At 34.0% G+C, this 14,925-nt stretch overlaps 1 protein-coding gene across 1 annotated transcript; it reads right to left on the reverse strand.

Moving 5' to 3' along the window:
• Window positions 1–244: 244 nt before the first annotated feature.
• On the reverse strand, window positions 245–14,199 carry sh3bgr (SH3 domain binding glutamate-rich protein). Its single transcript, XM_073817381.1, has 9 exons — window positions 14,019–14,199; window positions 12,263–12,448; window positions 10,256–10,336; window positions 8,343–8,420; window positions 6,297–6,458; window positions 5,944–5,970; window positions 5,738–5,758; window positions 5,024–5,050; window positions 245–277 (listed from the first exon to the last, which is right to left on the reverse strand). The coding sequence occupies exons 1-9, from the start codon at window positions 14,061–14,063 to the stop codon at window positions 245–247; spliced, it is 660 nt and encodes a 219-aa protein (XP_073673482.1). The 5' UTR covers window positions 14,064–14,199.
• Between the last annotated feature and the right edge of the window lie 726 nt (window positions 14,200–14,925).

A 14,925-nucleotide genomic window follows, 5' to 3' on the forward strand; every position in this document is an offset into this window, starting at 1 on the left:
AAATTAAAATAAACAATTTGAATTCATCTTGCGTCTTTATTTTTAGTCATTTTAACTTATTTTAAACCTAGTTTTGTCAAATCCTAAATAGTTTTAAGCCATATTGCACCCCCTTTGTAAGCGTGCTGAGGCCTCTAATGGGGCCCTGGTTGAAAACCACTGATCTAGTCAATCTGAAAGATTTGGAACACAACTGATGCCATGCCTCCATTGACCACAACATGCTGAAACAAGCTAAGATGTGCTAGAGTACCTCTGAGGCTTGTTCCTCTTCCTCCTGTGATGAAGGAATTCAGTATTAAAACGTGATAAAGCATCAGTGTATGTTGGAGTGACAGAAACAGCTACTAAGGGAGGAGAAGGTTACACTACATCCAGATAGTAGTTCTCTGAGCTAAAGCTTCAAAAGAACAAGCAGTGGAAAAAAAGTTTGAGTGGATATGTGTTTTCCCACAATAAAGAAATATCCTAAAAGTGACAGCCACTGGAAAGAACTTTCATGATTTCAGCTCCTGCAACACAAATGAGGGCTGGAATGACTGGATTTGGGAAAAGAAAGAAAGAATCCATAGAAATCAGAGAGAGGTAGAGAGCTAAGCAGCATGTCTGGATGAAAGTAAGAGCAGGTAATGATCACAGAGATGGCCTGCAAAGTTCACTGCAACTGAATGTGAGCAATAAAAGGATGTGTTGCTGAGATGTCTGTAACTGTATGCCGCAAAAATAAAATCACATAGCTAGTTAGTGCACATGCTTTAACACACGGAGTGGTGCTCATGTGGATGATGTGAGTAAATCTGGCCCGCAACATTTTCTGATCATGTGCCAACTTTGTAAAACATGATTGCTTTAGTATTCAAAAGTATGCATACATGCAGTCAGGATTCTATTTGCCTTAGCATTTAGTAGTTACCACTTTTTAGAAACTGTTAATTTCTTGATAATATATGTGTCTGTGTATGACCAAATGCAGTAATAAATGAATACAAAATTATGAATATATTATGAAAATATGATTATTAAAATATATAGAATATTAAAATAATTAGAAGAGTAAAAACTTTTATGATCTTCTAATGATCTAGTGTTTCTGAACTTTTGACCACTAACAGTAATATTACCTGCAATTTGAGGTAGTTTGTTTTATCTTTTGGGCTGTATTTCTCACTAGATAAAGAATAAAGCTAAAAAACACTACAATTTTGTCATATTGACAAATAAAATTCTTCCAGGTTATGACAGGAAATTACAGAAATTAAATATAGGCCTAGGTATTATTTTGCTAATTACTACATGGAGTAGTGCAAATATTTGCTCACAATAATCTGATTCCAATTCTTTACTAATTGTGATGCATTGTGAATTATTTAAGTATGATTGATAATTATTCAAAAATATGTTCTAAATAGAATAACTAATTACACCACCAATTAATGTTTGGGGTCTGTATGATTATTATTATTATTATGTTTTTTTATGTTTTTGATTTTTTTTTTTATTATTATTTAACATCTGCTGAACATTTTTGTAGCAACCTTTGATTCTTTGATGAATAGAATCTTCAAAAGAACAGCATTTATTTAAAATAGAACTTGAATTCAAATGCATTTACTATTACTTTTGATTGAATTTATGCATCTTTCCTGAATAAAAGTCTTCATAAAAAAGAATTTACTGCCCCAGGTTTTATCCTTACAAGCTCAACCTTTATACTTTCGATAAGAAATGAACATATAATACAGTGGCTATTATAGTCAATTATTAAATTATTAAAAAAATATTTAAAAAATTAGTTTATTTTACAGTGTAACAGTACATTTGGGTACTAAGTAATATTAATGATCAGCATGTACTTACTAGGGTTATGGTTTTCTTTAGGGTTAGTTGCATGTAATTATTCATAATTGGCCATTATTTAACTCATGTTAAATAAATTAATAACTGGTGTGCTTGAATGAATCGCTTATGTTTCTGATATGTTAAATCTGGTCCGAACACAGGTGCTAGTCGTGAACAGATATGTTGTTAGAGTTATAAGTTAGAAGAAAAAAAGAACAACAACAACAAATTAAACACACACACAAGGGTGAAAGAAATGGAGAAAGAGAGGGAAAATAGAGACAAAAGAAAAGGAAAAATGTATTAATCTACCTCAAGCTCTTTGAGTTCTTCTTCCTCCTATAGGGAAGAACAGACTGAATCAGATGAGAGGAATGTGAGAGTTCAAGCAACATGAACATGAACAGAGCAACATGAGAGACACATGCAACTGAAGAAACAGATGGAGAGAGATCAAAGAGACTGGCAGGAGGCAGCTAGAGGAGAGAAGTCAAACAGGAGGTTAAAAGGAAGAATGAAGGAGGAAAATCAGTGGCCAAATAAGAGGGAAAAATGCAAATCACAAGTACAACAACAGAGACAGAGATACACTGTTCATCAAATCCAAGTTACCTCAGACACCAACTCATCTTCTGCCTAGGAACAAACAGGTAGGGAGAAAGAAGAAGGAATAGAAAGAAGCTTTTAACTTGCTCAATTTGGGTACAAGAAATGATAACCTGAATTCAGTACTTTCCAGTTTTGTGTTCGAAACGCATCAGAACAGCAGGTGTGCTATCTGATTTCATTCAATACTTAATATGCTGATTTAAACAAAAAACATTCTTAAACAATTAAAAATCAAACACATACAGAACACTCACGTTAAGCTGTATATGTACTATGTAGCAAATCTCAGCTGCTTGATTGTTATACAGTGCCCTCTACAAATATTGGCACCCTTGGTAAATATGAGCAAAGGCACCTGCGGAAATACATCTGCATTGTTTTTCCTTTTAATCTTTAATTTATAAAATTGACAAGATTCTAACCCTTGATTAAAGTAAAACAATGCAAACTGGGGGGAATCTCAATATGAAATAAATGTTTTTATCTAGTTCATGTTGGTCACAATTATTGGCACCCCTAGAAATATTTACATTGTTTAGCACACCAGAGTGGAGCTTGGAGCATGAAACTGTCCAGAAATGACTTCCTGTTGCACAGGATTTTAAATATTATGAACACAAAGGCCAAATTCCCTTAGTTGTCCATCACAAGTAAAACCAAAAAACATAGTTCTGATGTGCAGAACAAGATTGCTGAGCTTCACAAAATAGACAGTGGCTGTAAGAAAAGAGCTAAAGCATTGAAAATCCCCATTTCCTCCATCAGGGCAATAATTAAGAAGTTCCAATTAACTAAAGATGTTACAAATCTGCCTAGAAGAGGATGTGTGTCTATATCGTCATAATGGATATTGAGAAGGAGTCTTTAAGTGGCCAAAGACTCTCCAAGGATTACAGCTGGAGAATTGCAGAGATTAATTGAGTCTTGGGGCCAGAAAACCTAATAAAAAATTCAAATAGCCCCTACATCACCAAAAACAAACTCCAGCCTATTTAGTTGTCAGATATGACTAGAACTTCAAACGGGATGGGCTTCTATGGTCAGATGAAACTAAAAAAAGAGTTTTTGGCAGCAAACACTCAAGATGGGTTTGGTGCAAACAGGAATAAAATGTCCCCCACTGCTAGATCTTTAATGTTGTGGGCCTATTTTTCTGCCAGAGATCCTGGACATTTTGTTTAGATACATTGCATCATGGATTCTATCAAACACCAAGAGATAAAAAAAATGTAAATCTCACTGCTGCTGTTAGAAATTTTATAATGGGACATTTACATATTTCGTCAGGACAATGACCCAAAACAAACACAAAAGTGTGTCACTGAAGACAAAATGAAGCTTCTGCCATGGCAATCTCAGTTCCTTGGCCTAAACCCTTTGGAAAATAAGTGGGGTGAACTGAAGAGGAGAAGCACCACCATGGAACTGGGAATCTGAAGGATCTAAAGAGATTCTGTATGATGGAATGGTCTCTGATCTCTTGTTAGGTGTTCTCCAAGCTCACCAGGGATTATAGAAGAAAATTCAGAGCTGTTATCTTGGGAAAAGGACTTTGCAATAATTGGGTGCCAATAATTGTGGCCAACGTGAACTAGAGAAAAAAAATTATTTCATAATGAGACCCCCCCCCCCCCCCACACACACACACACACACACTTTTTACTTTTTATCTATTCAGATTAGAATTAGAATTAAGATTCAAATTTTGTGAATTTTTAAAATGAAAGATCAAAAAGATAAACAATGCAGATTTATTTCCACAGCTGCCTTTGCTCATATTTACCAAGGGTTATATTTGTGGAGGGCACTGTATCATCAAAATGTTAATTATTGTATCATCTTGCTATATATTAAAAGTTGGAAATATACATACTAGGTAGGCAAATTAATTCATTATTTCACACTGACATGATGATTAGAGTGACCACTTGGTTATTGCAGATGAGATTTTGCTGGGACAATGCTGTACATGTGTGAGAGAGATAAATGTACTACTATTAGACTAAGTAAATATTGATGATGATTGGATGATCACATGATTTAAATCACCAACAAGCTTTGTTAATGGTGACTGGCACTTAATTTGCCCAGTTTGAAGTGATATGTAATTTACATCACAGTACCTTTATTTAATAGCGGCTAGTTTATGTTCCTTTATTAGACTATGCAAATAATAAATTCATTTTATCAGATCTTGATTTTTTTTTTTTTTTGTTGGAACACCCTAATGATAATTTTTAACTTTCCTGCCTGTTATTTTAGTAACTGCAAAAAGTTTTTTTTTACTTTTAAACAACTTTTAAAAACAGAAAATGCATCCATGACACCTGTAAGGCAAAGGAGGAAGGAAAATGAAACACAGGCAAAACCCAGTGCAAACGAGTCGCCTCCCAAGTGGAAATGCTTTCTCAGTAAATGAATGACTGTAAAAAGCAGATGGGAGAAAAAAGAACACATGGATGCAAAATAAATAATGGAATTGTTGTCAGCAAGATGAGAAGGAATGGACGGGAGAGAATAGTAGTTGCAAACACACTCTAGATCTACAATCTGTTCATTCTAGAATAAGAATCACCTCTGAGACCAGATGGTTGTCCTCATCCTGAAACAATGAATAGTGAACATCAGATAAGCGTTTTATTGTATTTTTAAATTGTAAATAAAAAAAAAAACGAGCAGGTATAAATTAACCTGTCAATTGTTGATCAATAACAACAACAACAACAAAAAATGTTGGTCTAAATTTTGTTCATGATTAATGGATCTTTTTAAAGGATTTAAAAAAACACACAAAATTTGTCTTCAATAAGACAGACTGATATTTCACACTGGCTTGTGGGTAGGATTTGACTCATAAACTCAAACAACTAAACTACAAATATCTAGTCAATTAAATATTAAACAGAACACAATAATGAATATGCACTGAAATATTTCTGATTCTGATTTATTACTCTGAACACATCTAACACATTGACTAAATTAAAGATTTTTTTTTCTTTTTTAATGAATGACTTCCACTATTTGCCAGAGCAAAGACAGTGCTCTAAAGACAACTGTCCCTCCACCTTGTTATTTGTTTCGTTATATTTCCCGTCCTTGGGCAAGAGTAACTCTTTCATTTTGATTGCCAAAGGAAACATGCTGCAGTCCAATAAACCAGAAACAGTCATTTAACTGCTATGAAGGATGTCACAGACTAACATGAATCTTCTTGAAGTGTAAAGACTAGGGCCATTGTTGTTAAAATTGCTTCTTAAGAGACAAAAAGTATAGATTTCAGTCTTACCTTATCCTCTTCTCCTTCCACCTGTAAGTCATAGAAGAAAGCAAATGGTTCAGTCAGAAAAGTACAATTTGAAAAGAATTGGGATTAGATGTGCTTTTAAACACATAGTAGTAGTTTCATTACTATTTATTATTTCTGTCTATCTATCATGGTCAGGTTGTTATACAATGATCAAGACATGCAGAATTGTTTAAGCACTTTCTCACCTGCTCTTCCTCCTCAGCTACCTTTCTCTGAGAAAAAGAGAGTAAAAAATTAAAATGAGCAAATTGCACCAAGCAAAAAAACTGAATAAACACCATACAATCTAAAACAATCTTGCAAGTCACACTGTCAGCAGGAAACACTAGCGGGAATCAAACTACAAGAGAGGAGATGGTAAGGCAGAGTGTTAGATGTTAATTTCAATTACATGGGAGAGTACCTGTATAAGAAATCTGGAGGTTAATAGATGTAGCAAAGGATGAGATTATATAGAAAAAGAAAGAGCTGCTATGAGAAAAGAGATGATGTTTGAGCAGGAATGAGGGTTAAACAGTAGTTTTTTATGGTCAGTTACACTCTCTTCTTCTTCTTCTTCTTCTTCTTCTTCTTTTGCCGGTTCCTCCTCTTCTGCGTTCTCATCTTGAGCATCTGTATCTACCTCCTTGCCTGGATCGTCTTCTTCCAGCTCTGCTGAGTGTGCATCTCCATTCTGCTCAGCCTCTATGATTTCCTTTCTCTAGAAGAACAAGCGTCGTATCCCAGGAAAAGAGAAATTAAAATGGCTGTGACAGTACAGGATCTGCTAAGGCACAGGTATAAGGCACCACGGATTCCTAGGTAGTTTTAAAACAGGTCCCTCAGGATGAAAACAGGCATGAGTTACTGACCTGAAGGAGAAATAGTTAACAAATAGTACTAAGAAAGAAAAAGAGGCTGTTAGATTAGACAGTGGGAATGATGACATGGAATGGACATTATCAATCAGTTTTTTCAATGTTGAAAAATACAAAAAAGCACATTTCTTCTTTACAGACAATACACTATAACATTGGGAGAAAAAACTTTTTCCTCAAACAAACATTAGGGTAGTAAAAAGTAATAGGATTGTAATCAATAATGATATTTAATAACACAAAATAAAGTTGTAAGTACATGTAATTCCATAGATTTGTTGTAATTGCATAGTCGTTATATGTAAGTCTGAAATTGTCAAGACAAAATAAAATTTCTACATTTTAAGTAATTAAAAACTGCAGTCCTTTCAACTTGAGTTTTTGAAACTGTGAGAAAACATGCCTGATTAAATGTGATTAAAAACACTCCACAAATGCAGGAGATTAGGAACATCATGCTCTATGTGGAAAGGTTTATATGCAGCTTTGTTTGGAATGGCTTGCAATGTACATCTGCCTACTATTTTTAAGGTGATACTTTACAGTAAGTTTGAATTTGTTAAAGGGATACACTCTTAAAAATAAAGGTGCCTTCACAATGCCATAGAAGAACCATTTTGTCTAAATGGTTCCATAAAGAACCTTTAACATCTGAAGAACCTTTCTGTTACACAAAAGTTCCTTTGTGGTGAAAGAATGTTCTTCAGATTAAAAAAGGTAAGAAAGAGATGGTACTTTAAAGAACCTTTGACTGAATGGCGTCGCTGTGAAGAACCTTTTAAAGCACCTTTATTTTTAAGAGTGTAGTTCACCCCATGTTGTTCTAAATCTGTATGCATTTCCAAACAGTTCCTGGTAGCGACTGACTTTCATACTATGGTATCCATCATTCTTCAGAATATCTACTTTTGTGAACGACATGAGGGTAAATGAGTGGGTGATCACTTAAAATTAGTTAACTACTTATCATGCACTAATGAAAAATAATTCAGCATTTATTCATTTTAGTTGATGTTAATCTCTACATTTACTAATACATTTTTAAATCAAAATATCTGTCAATACTGGTTATGTCAGGATTATGTCTTGTTCTGTTCTGTTGTCCTAGTGTTTTTCCCCCTATGTTTCCAGTTCTAATGGTTTAGTCCTTGTCTTCCCCTCTAGTTTTGTTTCCATTTGGTTTGTTCATGCCCATATTTGTATTTCCCCCTCGTTATCCTGTTATCTTGTTTGTGACCACGCCCCCGTTTCAGTATATTTAAGAGTCTGTGTTTGCACACCCCGTTTGTCGGTCAATGTAGATGTTACTTCTGTTTGTTTTGTTTCATGTGCTCATTTCCTGCTCCCGGTTTTGTTTATTTGTTCATTTTGCAGTTTTTATTTTAATAAACTTCATTCATTCAGTTACTCCGGTTCTCCTCGCCCATCTCTACTCCTCAACCCAGCCAGACTATGACAGGTTAATGCAATGTAAACTAATAGACAAAGAAGATCAACTGTGTTTTTAGTAATTAACACTAACAAAGTTTAAATAATGTGTATACTAATCCAAACATAGCCTAAGTGTTAAGTTAGGGTGTGACAGACAGATGAACAAAAAAGTGAAAAGTAGACAAAGGGCATACAGTGCATAAAGTGCAGTGTAGACGTGTCTGGAAATGCACTGAAAGTGAATATCAGTTAAACAAAACTAAACAAAAGAGTAATAGAGTTCAATGAAATATTACTGTTGTGTCATCATCAAGATGTTCCTCTGTGCCAGATCCGTTATGAAGCTTTTGTGCATTTTCGCCTTGTTGTGCCTCCTGCACCAAGAGAGATTTTTATTAAAACAGTGGAGAATTTCATTACTGTCAGCAAGGGAAAGTTTCACCAAATGCTAAAAAGAAGAGAGGGGAAAAATGTACACAATTTTACAGCTGATAGTGATAACACACTCTCACAAGCAAGCAAGCGTTTATCGATTCACCACCAAAGACTCCTCTGGTAATGGTTTTTAGAGGATTCAAAAAAGCTTGGGAAGCTTTACTGGTTGTTGCATTTCAAGTATTTAATTTGATTTTTTATGAGAATTTACGTTAAGGGAAACATTAACCCTTATGCGGTCTTCGGGGGATTTCTGAACCCCGAATGGCGTTCGCTAAAATTTTAAAAAATGTTCCCTTTGTCCAAATGGTATGAGACTTTGCAAATCAGTCAACACTATCTTGATCTACAAATAAAAAATTTAATTGGAATGATAGCTTGATTTTATGTTAGCGTGAAAAAAATACTCACGTTCGTGGTCTTTGGGGTCTCTGGAGAAATGCAATTTTTGTTTTTTGTTATAAAATAATAGTTAAAAAACAAAACAAATGATATTTTCCTGTTTATTGATGTTTTTACTCCTCATGTGTGCAGTTTTTGGAGGATTTAGGATATTTTTTAAATATATATAAATTAATAAATAAATATTTTTTATAGGTTTGTACACAAAAACAGCTTTTTTTGTAAAATTTGCCCATCTTTTGGAAAATCCAGTTTTAAACGTAAAAAAAAAATACTTTTACCAGCAGGTGGCTGCAGAGCTCCACTATATGCTTTTTGCTATTTGACCACCTGAAAGATATCTTTTCACAAGTTTTTTCAGTTGAGTTCATATCTACATATCATGAAATACACAGGACTACATTTGGAGACCATAAAAACTGCTCTCTTATAATTTGTCAAATAGAAAAAAAAAAAAGATGTTGCATTCTTATGTTCATGTTGTGTACTGCTACTCAATATGTAATAGAACTGTTTTTTTTTTCAGTACAAAAAATGCTTAACTTTGTCAAAAAGTATATTTTATTGTAATAATTGTGATTTCATAATATGTAGATATGAACTCAACTGAAAAAACTTGTGAAAAGATATCTTATTGTTGGTCAAATAGCAATTAGTTAATAGTAGTGCTCTGCAGCCATCTAGTGGTAAAAGTTATATTTTTTTTACTTTTAAAACTGCATTTTCCAAAAATCTTACACTAAACCATATCAAATTATCCATGTTATCCCCATGAATGAAAGTTTAAAATGTGGGTATTTTATAAAGTGAATTTTACATAAAAAGCTGTTTTTGCATATAAACCTATTAAAAATATATATTTATTTAATAATTTATATATATTTAAAAAATAGCAGAAAAACTGCGAAAACTGCACAAATGTGGAGTAAAACATTAATAAACAGGAAAAACATTTTTTCGATTTTTTTTTTTAACTATTATTTTGTTACAAAATTTAAGACCATGAGTGTGATTCCAAAACGAAGACCGCATAAGGGTTAAGGTGGACAAAGGATTAAAAAAGGTTTGAAAAACTCTTTATACCCTACTTCTGTATTCTGTATTGTTTCAACATTTAAAAATGTTAAAACAATACCCCTCTCTACAGGAGAGCTGTGGCCTAAAATGTTACCAAATTGCTATTTTGGTGGTTGGTATTTACTGAACATGACTAGGACAAATGAAAAAAACATATACCAGTGACAACCAGTTGTTATGACATTGGTATTACTTTAAGATATTGCAGTCTAAAACTTTTTTTTTAATGTTCATGTCAAAAAAGAAAAGGAAACACACACACACACACACACAAAACAACAACACCAACAACAACCTTAGATCCTGGTGGAGGTGGCAGCCCCAAGAATTCAAATACTGAGTTGTCCTCTTTGGCTTCAAAGAATGTGTCATAGTCCTGCAATTTAAGACAGGAAGCAATAATTAGCAACTTATAGCAATTAATATAGCAATGTCATTTATGTGGAATTCAAAAAAACATATTAAACAGATGCCCATGCTGCTTTTTCTATAGAACATAGATGTCAACTTGTGACTGTGAAGCCATACAATAACTTGTAATGAAATAGGTCTATAATTTTAGTCATTATTCACTAAATGTAATATTCTGTGGATCCAATTTATTGCAAAACAACAACAACTAAAGTTCCCTGTGTGTATCGTGAACACTCAGAGTTAAGGTTTTAGAAGACTTGAAATATAGCACACAACTTGATCTTTTTTACACATTTGTGAAAAAAAAAACAGAATTAGACAATTAAGAATTAAACATTCTAGAATTAGACAAAAAAAAATGCAGGTTTTGAGCAAAATTAAGTGAAAGTGAAAGTCGTGACGTATTGTCAAGTATGGTGACCCATACTCGAAATGATGACAGAATTAAGCAGAATTAAGCTTCGCGTCATGCCTAACAACGCCCTTCACCCGTGATTTATTCATGATACAGCACGGCCTCTCGTACCTTATTGCTTTTATAAAATGGTTACCACACAATAAAAATATTAAAATCAAAAATATATATTAATTTATATATATTAAGTTGTATGTTTTCATGAAGTAAAATCATTAACTGCCTTCCGCTGTAAAAAGTAGTCCCTAACTGCTGCAGCTGTGTTTACGTGCTAAGGGGGTTCAATGATACACAAAACCGTTGAGTGAAGCGGTCATAGCAGTGCCGTATCATGAATACGACCAAAGACTATAGAATACCCAAGACATGTCACTCGTGTAGTTTTGAATGGGGAAAAATGCGCTCATTATGGCCGCGAAGCCCCGCCTTCTTAGTGAAAGAGCCAATCGTTGATTAGAAAAGTCAGCGCGTCACTGCAGATGCCGTTAGAAGTCCCGGTTGCTATAGAAACAATCGGCGCTCTAAGACGTGCGCTCAGTACTGCGCATGCGCACTGGCTCATCTAGCCGGAAAAATAAGCGTTTTTTTCACGCTATTGGAGCACAAGGAACCATATTTATGAGGCAGTTCTTGTTGGATTTCTTTGGAGATTTAAAATATGAAATTTAATCGTAAACTTGTTGAACAGTTTTGGAGAATTTGATGTTTCCCCATTCAAACAGATAGGAGCTGCGCTTGTATGCCCGAGAGGCATTTCAAAGATGGCCGCCGAGTGACATGACTTGCCTTAAAGGGACTTTGATACGACACAGCTGCTGACCAATCAGAATTGAGGAATGGAACTAACCGTTTTATAATTTTTATTATAGAATGAATAATCCCTTATAAAAACCAAATAATGAAGCTAAAAACATTTTTAATAACTACGCTACAAATGTTTTAATACAGCTTTTCAGACATAAATGTGTTGGTCAGCTTGGGAGACTAATTTATGTAAAGGTTCTTCTGGATATTTCTATTGCAATTTTAGAATTGTGATTTTTGGTTTATAAATTAAGCAAATTAAACAGTAAATTAAGGTTTTTGTGAACATAAACTACAAACTATTTTACATGAAAAAAACTAAACAACAAATACAGAGTTAATTTGAGAGTTTATTAATATAAAACAAAACATGTATGTGTGTTCAAGTAATGCTAAATAGTTGCTATTTTAGTCATTAAAACTAAAACCTCTATTTTAAAACGATGATAATGATAATTCTCTTCCAGGTTTTTCAACTATACAGCTCTATTGAATATGTTTTAGTGTTATATTTCTGCTGACAGTCTTATAGCCTATAATGTGGATTTCTTAACCTGCATAAACTACAGGTTAAAAACCTTTACTTATTCAGTCTTGACACACATTGTAGTTTAATGTTAAGTTTAGAAGTGCAGTTTTATGGGATCCTCTGTTCTAGCAGGTTCTTACCCCACAATACATCTCCTCATTGAAAATCTGTGGAGGAAGAGGAATTCCATTGGTGGGCTTCTTTTCTCCAGGGACATTTTCCCTCATCCACATCCGGTTATCCTCATTTGAAGCAATGTCAAGTTGTGTGTAATCGATTTTAAGTGCCTCGAGAAACCCGACAACATCTTGCTGTTTCTTTTTGATCTGTGGTAATGGTAATAACATATTACTGACATGAATCCCAGGACAAAATAAAACATTTTCAAAATTTCTTCAAAATTGCTCAAAATTCTAAACACATTCTAGAACAGAACTTTATGTGAACTGTAGATATCTTAAAAATAAGACGTCAGATGATGATGTTTCCTTTACATGTGAAACTACCACATAAAAAATCCAGACCAAATAGGGTTATAACACTTCTAATGAACCTCTACTGGGCCGATAAACATTGCAACAAAGAGAAAGTGTTTAGGCTCACATTACAACTGTAAGACTAACACACACACACACACACACACACACACACACACACACACACACACACACACACACACACACATTTTTTCAGAGTAGTTAAAAAAATCTGGTGAAAAACTAAATTTTCATTTTTAGGAGGAGGAGTCAGTTTATTATTTTGTGTAAACGGAACATGAATATAAATGTTTTTAACAAAAGTTACTTAGTTAACCTTGCTTAGTTTTGTTTAAAACTTTGTTCTAACTTTCAAGAATAAACAATTTTGCACAATACTGCGCAAGTTCCCAGCATATATTTCCCTTAGTGTAATATTTTTTTTCCTTAGTGTAAAATTTAAAAGGAAAATAATTCCCATATCATGGGGCTTTGTAAATCAAAAGTATAGATGAAATAATATAAAATAAGATTAACTCTTTGCATTAATAAATGCTAAACAATCTTTAGTTGCCATGACAAGATTTTTTTTTTTTTTAGTAGAATTCCTGTTACTCATCATTAGATAAACTAAATTTATTATGTATATTAAAATTTTAATTTTTAAATCAAGTTAACTTACTAAATTGATTGTCAATTGGTCACTTTTTTTTGTTTAGTGTATCTGCTGTTACCAGTCAGTATGCAAACAGCAAAAATTGTTAGAACTGTACTTGGTTCACCCTAATTATTTTGAATGCTGAACACAATAAATTCAAAATCCAAAAATGAACCTAATGTGACAACCGTGTACAAGGGTTTGTTGAAACAACAGTCACTTGTTGGGCTAATTTCATGTGGTTTAGGGACAGACTGTTCTGAAATACTTTAATTTTTTTAACTCTCTGGTCTCCTCTAACACGTTATCGTATCAAAATAGTATACATTTTTGTTTATGATAAAGGCAAAGGATTAGATAATTAGCACTGCTGGTTCTCTCTAAAAATACAGAAAACAATAAATAAACTTTTATAAACATTTACAAGTTACATTCGTCCTGATGAGCAACTGAAATCAGTTCTGGAAGTTTCATGTTTAAAGAAATAGCTGCTGCAGTCTGGAATGTGATCTCAGAGATATTTAAGGAAACTGGCCGAGCTGCAACTGTTATTAGGTCACTCGGGATTATTTTAACTGACTGGAGTTACAGCTTTTATTTAAGAGATTAAAATACATCCACCGCTGATTACTGCTAATATGCTTTGAACTATCGATAGATTCATTCCGCAATCTGTATAAAACACAATCAGAATCAAAGCGCCTGAGCTGAGTGACCTGTTGAATGACCGAACAATAACACATTTGCTGTGCAGTTTCTTACCGCCGTCGATCCCGAGGAGGATGCCAGGAAGACTTTAATGACCATTTTGTGGAAATGCAAAATAAAATAATCAGTGAAAAAAGTGTTTAAAGTCACCAAAATCCACCCCCTTTGGCTGGAAAGCACACAGCGCTTCAGCCTCGACTCGAGCGTTTCGGTGTCTATTTCTGTCCCCAGCGCATCATCCTGTGGCGGGATTGGTGCGTTTGTCCCACTGCTGTCTGAGTGATTGGCAATTTCAGCTGTCTGTCCACATCAGGAGCTGCTAAAGTTAGTGTAACGACTTGCATATATGGACACAGATGCTGTTTTTAAAAGAAACGTGTTGTTTGTAAACGTGTAAACAAAAAATAAAAGAAATAGACTGGTTACTTTGTTTTAAACGAAGTGGTATTCGTTAAAAACCTCTAGTTAATATTGCTAATCACCACAGTTGATTGCTAGTATGATCTCACAGAGACTTAAATAGGAAAGTTCCCACACTATCACACATGGCACAGGGTTGTTGTCGAGGGAGACAACAGAGAATGTTGTCCCGGGCTCTTGTGATGAGGGGGACCCATTGAGCTCTTCTATGACCTACTGACTGGGCCTGGGAATAGAGAGCCTAGCCTACCAATCAAAATTTGGTCCTGGGCTCTGTCCCGGATTAAGGAGTTCATAAAAGCTTGAGCGTGTGTGTGTTTTGATTACGGGCACCAAGAAACCATCAATAAATAAAAATCCTGGCAAAACTCCAGCAAGCATCCAAAACATCTTAGTAATATAAGAGCAAATATCTAATGAGAAAGTAAAAAAAGAAAGTTTTTAGAGAAGTAAACAGTAACAAAAACAAAAAAGTAAAGAAAGCTGCTTCTTCTTTTTTTATTTTTATTTTTTTATTAATTAATATTATTATTATCAGTTA

This window comes from Garra rufa, chromosome 14 (genome assembly GCF_049309525.1).
Source record: "Garra rufa chromosome 14, GarRuf1.0, whole genome shotgun sequence".
NCBI classification, from domain to species: domain Eukaryota; kingdom Metazoa; phylum Chordata; class Actinopteri; order Cypriniformes; family Cyprinidae; genus Garra; species Garra rufa.

Coding starts and splice junctions, on each gene's coding strand:
- sh3bgr (XM_073817381.1), bottom strand. CDS start 14,063: ATGGTCATTAAAGTCTTCCTGGCATCCTCCTCGGGATCGACGGCG. Junction 8,421..10,255: donor CACCTCCACCAGGATCTAAG/GTTGTTGTTGGT, acceptor CTCTTGGTGCAG/GAGGCACAACAAGGCGAAAA. Junction 278..5,023: donor ACAACCATCTGGTCTCAGAG/GTGATTCTTATT, acceptor CCTTCATCACAG/GAGGAAGAGGAACAAGCCTC.